Below are 11,442 nucleotides of genomic sequence, written 5' to 3' on the forward strand. Positions count from 1 at the left end.
TTTATATATGTATGCACAATAAAATACTTCAAGAAGTGGGGGAATTGCCTCTCCTGACTCACTGCAACAACGTATGATCTATTAACTTATCAGAAAGTTATATACTATCATGCATGTTATTCAATCCATCTTGTATGGGAAAGGATTTGTATAGGCACTGCCTTTTGTCCAATCCCTTTGTTTAAATGTACATTTGATATTTGAACAATAAAATATTTTGAATACTTCTGTATGTTCACGTAGTGTTCTAAATATCTTATTAGACCCCAATTGGTTCAATTGGTGGTTTCAATATCTTAGTGTACTCTAATATGTCCACTTAGTGTTCTATTTATCTTATTGCTTATTTGACTTCAGTATGTTCACACAGTGTACTTAAAATATCCCATGAGACTCCAATATGTTGACGTAGTGTTCTAATTATCTTATTCGTAGTGTTCTAACTATCTTATTGGACTCCAATATGTTCACACAGTGCTCTAATTATCTTATTGAACTTCAATATGTTCACGTAGTGTCCTATATATCTTATTAATCATTTGACTTCAACATAAACACATAGTTCTAAATATCTTATTTGACTCCTATATGTTCATCCAGTGCTATAAATATCTTATTGGACTCCAATGTGTTTACACAGTGTTATAACTATCTTATAAATTTGACTAAGTGTATACATTTGCATTCATTATTGTCTATAAAAAGTTTATGGTATTTTTGTTTCAAAGACATGCAATTAACTAAATGATCGTTAGGAAAATATCCTGCAATAAGCCTGTTAAGCATACAAATTATGATTACGTGATAATCGTTTCTGTATAAATATATGTTCGATGACTTGATAAAAGGCTGTGCCGAGTGCAGCCTTATACGACATCAGAGGTCGAACTCTGAACCAATGGGGCAAGTTTGGACACAATATCCAAGCATGATACTGCCTGAATTTAGATTGTGATCAAGTTTTTGACATAGTATAGATTTCTGACACAAAATAAATTCAGTCAAAGATCTTAAACATTTGAAATTGGACATTTTATTTACTTATAAAAAGATGTGGTGTGATTGTCAATGAGACAACTGTTCAAAAGAGACTAAATGTCAAAATGACACATTAAAATTAACAACTATAGGTCACCGTACGGCCTTCAACAATGGACAAAGCCCATACCACATGGTGACCTATTGTAGTTAATTTCTGTGTCATTAGTCTCTGGGGAAAAATGGTCTCACAACAGATCTCCTTTTCTTTTTTTAATAATATGCAAGTAAATAGTTCCATTTAGAAAGAAATACAAATACAAAAATCAAATACAGTTACTCCCCTTTTATCGCATTTTTTACGAAAACCCACTTCGGGCTATATTACTTCACGAGAAAAGCTCGGGGTGGGATGGGGGCACTTCAATACTTAATTGATAGGGGTGCCGTTGGGTTTCTGTTACCCCACCTTTTCATGTAATAAAGATTTAAAAAATGTTACCTTTTCCCATATTGTTCGGGTTCGTTTGGTGTGTAATGTAACAGTGGAATACCAAGTTGGGAATACCAAAGTGCCAAAAGATAGAAAATTGGTTGATAAAATACAGCCGGGAACACCAAGAAAGATGACAGATAAAGTTATGGGAACTTTATTGACCTTATGTATTCTGTGCGTTTCCCAGACCAAAAGACAAACCCTGGAACACAAAACAAAGACAAGCTTTTGTTTTTTTGAAATTTTCTACCGAAAGCATTTGCCTCAATTTAGTTACAGCCATGTTATGACTGAAGTGAGGTAAATGTTCCTGAGATAATATACCTCTTATTCAGTGAAACCCATTTTCGGACACTTCAAGTACATTAATCCTTATCTATACTATTTAACGAGAAGACCTTATTTTGTGTGTCGCTTCTCTTCTTTCCACAAGAAATTAATCAACACGCCTCTGTGTCCTATAGGTACAGTACATAGTCGCATTTGTCATCCATTCATATGATTATTTAGATTAAGTTATTTTGGGAGAAAAACGAGAAAAAAGACTTCCGGTTTGCGTTTTTCTGTATACTATGAACATACATATACTACGAATAAAGTATATTTTAATTCTATCTGGTCTGTTATTCTGTAAACATTTAATTTCCACCCCTTTTTTCTCTAATCTTCAAAAAATTAACCCCTTTTTTCTCTAATCTTCATTTTTTTTGCCCATTATTCTCTAATCTTCATTTTTTAAGGGCATTATTCTTTAATCATTTAACCCCATCCAAACTCTCATGTTGAGACAACTCTCCACAAAAGACCAAAATGACACAGAAATTAACAACAATAGGTCACACGGTACGGTCTTCATCAACGAGCAAAGCCCATACTCAGCTTTAAAAGGCCCCGAAATGACGATGAAAATCAATTCAAACGAGAAAACTAGCGACCTTATTATACAAAAAATGAACGAAAACAAATATGTAACACATAAACAAACGACAACCGCTGAATTACAGGCTCCTTACTTAAATGTTCATAACATACTAAATGAATGTTGATATTGAAATTGATAGAAAACCAAAACTTAGGAATTTTGAAAATGGACTGAGGAGGGATAAAAAAAAACATTTTCCTATCCCCAATAACCTATGACTTAATATGATACTTTTGCTGAAATTCTCCAGTCATTCAATATTTTACAAAATTCTTCCAACAACACTTTACATACTTTAAACTACGCTCTGAATGCCCGCGATTTCGCGGGTGTGTTCTAGTACATTGTATAATAAAACATTCGGGAGGTTTTCCTTAAAAAAATATAAAAATTTGTTGGAAGAATCTGGTGCCTTTTCATACTTAGGAATAGCAATTCAGTATAGATCATTATAAATGGCCTAAAAAGACATGACGAGTTATTTATTTTCAAACTACCACAGAACAAACAATCCATTTGTGTTATCATCAAGGCGGACTTATTAATTTTCAAAATCCTCCTGCCCCCTCCCCCCCCCCCCCGGAATATCAAATGGTCGTCCCCTTAGTGGGAATTGTATATATATATATATATAATGCGATGACTTAAACACAGTGCAATACGTTGTGGTCGCACTATCTTTTTGCGATGCTATACTACTAAATTCAAGTATGGCATACCAAATCATTAGCTTGGTATCTTTGGTTATTATTTTACCCTAAAAGAAAAGTATAATTGTAGTATTCTAATTTCAGTATTATTATTTGTCAGTGTTGGCAAGTCATTACACGGAAACCATTATAAACAGCATTTTGTGTATAAGAGGGACAAACCCTATATGACAAACCATACCATAATATACAAAATGTGCGATACTGAAACAGTATGATATGATTATGTATGTATGCATTCAAACATATAAGTGTTAGATTTCAAAATGAATTTATGGGAAGTATATCGACCAATATTATACTACTTGTTCACACGTTTTAATCGTGTGTCGAGCAATACCGGTAATGCGCTAGGTTCCTTCTCGTGCACAAGCAAAAAGTCATATACTGTTTAAGAATTTATTGTCTTTTATTACCACAAAGGCATAACAAACATAATGAACAAATTATTTTGTTGATGGGAAACCATATGATTTATACCATATGCACTCTTCAAAAAAGAATTATTTTTAAAACAATATCAGCTAGAATGATGTTCAAGTTATTAAAAAAAATATCTAAAGATTGGGATACAGCTTGTAAAATAACTTTTTGTAGCTTTGACAATATAGCTAAATAGTATACAAGTTTTGCAAAGATGATGAACTGTTGTAGCACTCAGCATTTTCCCCGTATTGCATGAATCACAATAATATCAGTTTCAAATGAAACTTAGAAAGTTCCAATTTATGAAACTCAAAGTTTCATTATCCTTATTTTCTAAACATTGAATAATCACATGATCATAATTTCTATCATATAAAGCTTAAGCACTTCCTGTTCCTGGAAAATACGCAAGATAGTTGATGGAATGGATTTCTGAAAACAGAAAACAATTATCAAATTTACCATCCATCATCACTATCGTTTTCTTCATTTTCGGAGTAGTAGTCACTACACTCTGACCCGGAATCTGTCCAATCAGTATCGTCGTTATTCTCCTCCGTATCCGGCGCATGCCATCGATTGTCGAATTGTAAAATACAACGCGGTTTAAGGACAACTTGTTTCTTGAACTCTCTCCTTATTCTATCCACGTAATCTTGTTTTTTGTTTTCTAGCAAGAAAGGACAGCATGGGTGATATTTGGCATGCATGTGCCAAGGATCAAAATCCAATTTTCCAATGTTTACTAATCCACCACATTCAAAGCACTGAGAAAGCACTGCGTCTGTAGTGAGATACAGACCCGCTTCAGCAAGGTTGTATGCAAAGTCTTCCACGCTTGCGTCGTATGTATTCTGAAGTCTTTTGCATGTTTTGAGACGGGCTTCGGTCGTCGACATAAGTGTCGATCTAGTTGAAAGATGTAACTGATTAAATACTTCTGTCATGAATGGGAATTTCATAAATGTAGCAGTGTACATATCACCAGTCTTAATTGTACAAAATAGTTGTTGTCCATGAGATGGGTATTTCAAAAGTTTACTCCCTATTTTGCCGAATTCTTCTAATCTCTTTTTCTCTACTTCTGTTCGGAAATCCATTTCGTCAAGCTCCTCACCAAAATTTATCCCGATCCGAAGATACCTCATGGTAGTTTTCTCAACAAAGTCTGCGCAGGTCACAATATCGATATGCCTGTATCCATGGCCTAAATAAAGTCTTAATAAATTCCATTCTAAATCACACTCCTCCCCGTAAATAGATATTCCACACAACTCGGTGTAAAAATGAAAAAAGTGATTTGGTCCCAGCTGTCCCGTGTAATACTGATAATAGTTATTTGTAGAGTAAAGTCGTCTCTTTGGACAAATGTCTTCCAATGTCGAATCTTCGCAGACTTCGCTTTCTGAAAGATTATTCGGTGTTTGTATACCTTGTTGGTTACCCGACGACGGCGTTACAAGTAACGATCCCATTGTGTTCTGAAATCAAAAGAGCAAATACTTATTGATATATCAATGATTTTACAGTTAGTACAATATCGCCAGTAAAATGAACTTATGCATTTGAAAATGTGTACAATATCGCCAATAAAATGTACTAATGCATGATTTTGCAAAGTGTACACTATCGCCAATAAAATGCACTAATGCATTTGGCAAAGTGTATAATATCGCCAGTAAAATGTACTTATGCATTTGGCAAAGTATACAATATCGTCAGTAAAATGTACTTATGCATTTGGCAAAGTGAACAATATCGCCAGAAAAATGTACTAATGCATTTGGCAAAGTGAACAATATCGCCAGTTAAATATACTAATGCATTTTACAAAGTGTACAATATCGCCAAAGTGTACAATATCGCCAGTAAATAGTACTCATTTGAAAAAGGGGAGAAGATTCAACAGGGGTTGTAAAAGCAGGATTATGTTGCGTTGTAAATGATTGTAGTTAAAGAGAACCTCTTATTGATATAAACATAAGAAGATGTGGTATGACTGATAATAACACTAAACTATCTAATAGACAAAGAGGTGAATGTAAGTAAGTATTGTCCGGAAATCAGAAAATCCGTGTTTTTTTGGCCCCTAATTCCTAATCGGTTTGGGCAATAACCCTCAAAATCAATCCCAACCTTTCTTTTGAGGTATTTTAAGCATATAACCACAACGTATCAGCATAATTATAATAACAAAGTAGCTTCATATCATGCCAAAAAATAAGGATGTAATGACAAAGTATTATCATATAATGACACAGTAATAATGACAAAGTATTATCATATAATGACACAGGAATAATGACAAAGTATTATCATATAATGACAAAGTATTATCATATAATGACAAAGTATTATCATAACATGACAAATGACAAAGCATCACTATATGATAACTATATGATAATATTTTGTAATAATGACAAAATATCATCATATAATGACAGAGTGTCATTGTATAATGACAAAGTACCAGCTCATAATGACAAAATATGATCATATAATGACAAAGTTTCATCATACTTATAATGTCAAAGTATCATCATATAAATAAATGACAAATAATGACAATGTGAAACTTTCAACATAGCATAACATTGAGCACGTATTAAAGACAGCTACAGCGTCCCATAAACAACCATACTAAAGCTATATCGATACGGAAGTTTTTTAATGACATCACGAGAAATGAAAAAGACAATTTACTACGGAAGTTTTTAATGACATCACGAGAAATGAAAAAGACTAGTTACTAGTATATTGATTTGTGTGAAAAATGATGTCCGTATAGAACATGTAGAAGGAGGGACTATTGCAATGAACAGAACTGGAGATCATCCATTTCACTTTCGATTTCAATTAAGTGATGAAATTTTTTTTTTGACACACACATATACACACCGTAACAAAAGTAATACAAAGATGCTGATATATGGTTCTATCTGTCTTGGATACATGTATTTGTATATATACAATAGCTTTATTAAACCAATGGACAGGAGGACCCATATGTGTAGGCCGTGACTGATCACAGTGTCAGATACCAAAACACACTGCTTTATCACAATTCTAAACTTTTTCGTTTACTTATATTACCATTATACAAATGCCAACTTTATATTCGACAGATTTAAGTCCTAAATAAATGGCGGTCAATGTGTTATTTACACTCAAATGCTAGTTAAGGTTATCATATACATTTTATTTTAGTTTCAACATAAATTCAACATTAAATAACAAAGTTTGTAGACAATTAGTTCTTATATAAACTTACATGAAATTCGGACTACCATACTAAGTCGATAAAATGATAAATCAGCATTTCTTTTCAGTATGCCGTATGTTTTTGTTTACAAAATTGACGTCAAAACTAAAAATAAATATATACATAACATATATCGTAACACTTATTACTTCCGGTTATGAAATCAAATGTAAAAACCTAACTTGGTAAGATTCCATAATTCAATGCAATCTTGTCGGAATTTAAGAATTTGTAATGTGTGTAAATAAAAGACTTGTTAGCGATTTTTTTATACTGGCAAAAAGTACACAAACATAATTATAATTATGATTGGCAATCATACCCGATATATAATTATTTACTCTGTTTTATAATAAATAAGATGAAGTCCTTAAATATACAATATAATTTGAATTTGTCATTATTACACAAATTTAGTGTTGGTATATTCATCCCTTGTTGTTATGTCAGATAACTTTTGTAGGGTTCTATGTTTCACGGTCAACACGTTAAACAACTTATTTGTGACCAAAGGGGAATAATTCAGAACATTTCAATATATTCACGGAATAAACATTTAACAGAACATATTTGATCACTCCCGGACTTTGCCTCATAGGTAGGAATTTCCTGTATGTAATATCAATTTTTCTTTGAAATGAACTAAGATTGTTTTCCTAATGTTTATTTTCCTTTACGTATTGGTTTCGTTCCGTTGGCTCGCTCTAACGTAGTGCATATTTTTCAGTTAGGTCGATATGTGCATGTCTGTAGTCATTTGGGTTTTTATGTTTCAATAAATTTAAATTTCTTTACCAAAAAAAATGGTGCCGTTCCGTTGGCTCGGCCTAATATAACTGTATATTTCTAAGATAGGTCGATATATGTGCATGTCTGTAGTCAGTTAGGTTTTGGATTTCAATAAATGTAAAATTTCACAACCAAAAAACTTGTAAATTTGGAAAATGGACGAATCTGTCGTAGAGTTGTCACTTGCTTCTAGACGTACTTAGAACATGAAATAATAAATTCTGTGACTGCATCTTAGATCCTTCATGACATTTAGCTAATCTGCATTCAATTTAATCTTCATGCCCAATATATCATGTAGTGTTAACTTACAACTCTAGATTCTATTGAAGAGGAAAGTAACACTAGACCACCGAAAGCTTAATTATTAGTTCAGCCTAGGTAATCGGGTGATCTAGAGAGATGGACACAGTGCTGGCGGTGTTGCCACAAAAGAGGGGCGAAAGATACAAAAGGAACAGTCAAGCTCATAAATCGAAAATAAACTGACAACGTCATGGCTAAAAATGAAAAAGACAAACAGAAAAATAATAGTACACAAGAAACAACATAGAAAACTGAAGACTGAGCAACACGAACCCAACCAAAAACTGGGGGTGATCTCAGGTTCTCCGGAAAGGTAAGCAGATCCTGCTTCACATGTGGCACCCGTCGTGTTGCTCATGGTATTACAAATACGGTAAATAGTCTAATTCGGTTTGTCACATTCACGAAAAAGGAAGATTGTAGTTACCACATAATATTCGAATACTTGTGAGTGAATAAAAATAAAATGTTTCCGCAAATTTAAAGATGTTTAGAGTAGTTATATTGAGAATATTAGATGGCCTCTTCAATATCACATCCATTTCAACCCGATACTATCAGATTATTACATGGCATTTTTCATATCGCATGTATTATCAGCCCTAGGTTCAATATTAGCCCAAGAGCCGCATGGCTCGAGGGCTGATATTGACATGTTATGATCTTTTTATCATATGCTTCAACAGTAGAGAAAAATAATAGATTCATATATTGATCCTTTTACGTGATTCCCGAAAAGAAGCTGAAAGAGTAAATAGTTCACGGACGTCGGACCGCAAATGTGATACATTCAATATGAAATCTTTCTATCATATGCTTCAACAAAGAAATAAAAGAAATAAAACACATTTTAATATGGACGAATCGACAAAAAAATAATTCAACAATATACATAATGAACATTGTTTGGAAAAGTCAACTTTTTTTAAAGTAACTTTTTAAATTATGTTTCAGAAAACTAAAAAAATGCATTTATTTAATATTTTTTATTTTTTTTGTTTTTTAATTTAATTTAATTATTCTACACAATATACTTTCCAGTATTCAAATAATTGTTTTGTACACTACTTTGTAATGTTTTTCCACTGAAAACGTAGCATTGAGGTATATTTTCCGGAATTTGCCGAGTATCACCGGAATGCCATGTGATAACGTTACGGAAAGGCATGTGATAACAATCGAAGCATGTGATAAACTTTTCATATCAGCCCGCTAAGCACCAATTCGAAAAATATGGAAAATACTTTAATTTAATGCTATTATCATACGGTAAAAATAATATGTTATTTAGTCTAAGTATATGATAAACCGATATATAAGCTCTTGGGAATATCTTGGCGCCTCGTGTTGATACGGATGTGATATTGAAAAGCCATATAATATTTTATAGCTGTATATAAATATATTAAAACTTGAACTCTATATATAAAGGTATAACATCGTAAAAAAGTAAAATCATGAATAAATATTAACTATTTCGGATAACTAAATATACTTTATCGATAAGCTGTAAAATGATTCTTATATTTACATGTGGTAGTCGAACTGAAATTATAATCTTGATCGTTATACAAATTGCCACGAATCAATACGCTGGTAATTTTTTTCAATATAGATATTTGGCAGGAGGAATTAATTCCTTAACACTAAGTGTCTTGTTCTAAAACAGGAGGTTTAGGAAAGATCTTGGATAATTTGGGTATTTCGCTATAATCTGCCAATTGACACGTTAGTTAAGGCAACAAACGGAAATAATTCGCCTCTTCTGTTTGTACTGTAATATGTCATTGCGGCTGTTATTGTTAGCACGCGCAAAACCATGACACCATTCTTTATAGGTGCAGTTGTTTCTAAGAAAAATATTTTAGACTCGAAAATTTCATATTTAAATTTAATTGACTTGTGGGTGTTGTTTGAATGATTGATAAAATCATCCAAATTGTGTTGGAATGCAATCCATTTCGATGAAACGAAATCAAGACAGGTGTTTAGATAAAGATGTTGAAATAATTTGTTTCTGTAATTTTCCCACGAAAATAATTGCCGTAAGATAGTACTATTTTCGTCCCCACCGCGCGGCGGTCTATAGTACTTCGTAAGTAGGATACATTTGATTTTATAAAATGTACTAGTCAACATGTTCTTGTCATTTTTATATTTCAGATATTTTACCATCTTTCAATAATCTTTCAGACATTGAAACATTCTATCCAATATTTCGAAGTAAATGATATCAGTACAAGTGTTGCATAAAAGGTATTACTTAGATGTTCATGTTCAGACGTTCACTAACTGAAGTTGTTTCATGTTATATTATATAAATTGCATTACTAGTATATAAAACTGTACCTCCTCAGTCAAATAGATAGAAGGGGAAAATGAAGGAAAATTACAAGATTTTTTTTATATATATATATCTCTATATATCGACGTGTCTAAGAACATAAAAATACTATATCTCTCTTTATATATATATACATTTTTATGTTCTGTATTGATATATAATTGATTGTAATAATTAATGTTTGTTCTTATTTTGTGTGTTGATGACAATCCAGACTTTGACTTTGTGTGATAGCTTAGAAATTGATCACAATACTTAGTCTTCTATTCATCTGATATCATAACAGCTTAAAAAAAATAACAAGTTGGTTTCTTTAAAAAAAGAAAAACAATACGTGAACCTAAGACCGCTGACTGGTCACCAAAAGATTGTTGCTGAAAGATAATGATGAAGTTAAACTACCTTTATTAATAATATGTAATAGTGTGTACATTCTTGCACATGTCAGTTTAATAAAGTTATGTTGGATAATTGTGAATAGAAATGTGTATATTTACAGCTACTATTTGAATATACATTTTAAAGATCGACTATTTCATTTGTTACTTGGGATTGTACAGCATTTTTTTTCATAAACCTAGTATTGCAATTGCAGTTTGTATAAACCGGATGTATAATGCAAATTGGACAAACCACTGATACAAAATATTGTAAAATTGTATATTCTATAAGCTTCTGAATAAAGTATTATTATTACAATATAAATTTAAGCGCTCAGTTTGCTTTATAATCTTGATCTGCATTTATTTTATCTATATTATATCTTTATATTGAGTTTCCTTCCTATTATCAACTCGTTATTGAACTTGTCCGTACTCATGGTAGATATTGTATAGATAGATTGTCCTTGTGAATTGCATGCTACAGAGTTTCAATAATTGAAACTCTGTGGCATGCACCTTTTAAGAATGTTTCATATATATTTCTTGAGAATAACACACCAACTTCATTTGAACCTCTTATATAGAGACTAATTTTGGTCTCATAAAACATCTCAAATTTTAAGGATTTCCTGATTTTCTTAAATCAATCCAAATATTCTACAGGGAAACTTGGTTTTGAAGAATATCTTATTTTCAGAAGTTTGATGAATCTTATACATCAACTTTCTCTCAAAATAACCAATTTATATAAAAAGACACGTAGATATGAAAAGATACCAGGATAAACATGTTGTACGCCAGACGCTAGTAAAGTCTACAAAGA

At 32.0% G+C, this 11,442-nt stretch overlaps 1 protein-coding gene across 1 annotated transcript; it reads right to left on the reverse strand.

Annotated features, from left to right (window-relative positions):
* Positions 1-3,496: 3,496 nt before the first annotated feature.
* Positions 3,497-6,956, reverse strand: LOC139517899 (uncharacterized). The gene is made up of 2 exons (XM_071309390.1): positions 6,807-6,956; positions 3,497-5,013 (listed from the first exon to the last, which is right to left on the reverse strand). The coding sequence occupies exon 2, from the start codon at positions 5,005-5,007 to the stop codon at positions 3,991-3,993; it is 1,017 nt and encodes a 338-aa protein (XP_071165491.1). The 5' UTR covers positions 5,008-5,013; positions 6,807-6,956; the 3' UTR covers positions 3,497-3,990.
* Positions 6,957-11,442: the final 4,486 nt, after the last annotated feature.

The sequence above is a fragment of the Mytilus edulis genome, chromosome 3, assembly GCF_963676685.1.
Source record: "Mytilus edulis chromosome 3, xbMytEdul2.2, whole genome shotgun sequence".
Classification (NCBI taxonomy): domain Eukaryota; kingdom Metazoa; phylum Mollusca; class Bivalvia; order Mytilida; family Mytilidae; genus Mytilus; species Mytilus edulis.

Bases quoted from the DNA above. Each gene is read 5' to 3' on its own strand.
- LOC139517899 (XM_071309390.1), bottom strand. From the start codon at position 5,007: ATGGGATCGTTACTTGTAACGCCGTCGTCGGGTAACCAACAAGGTATA.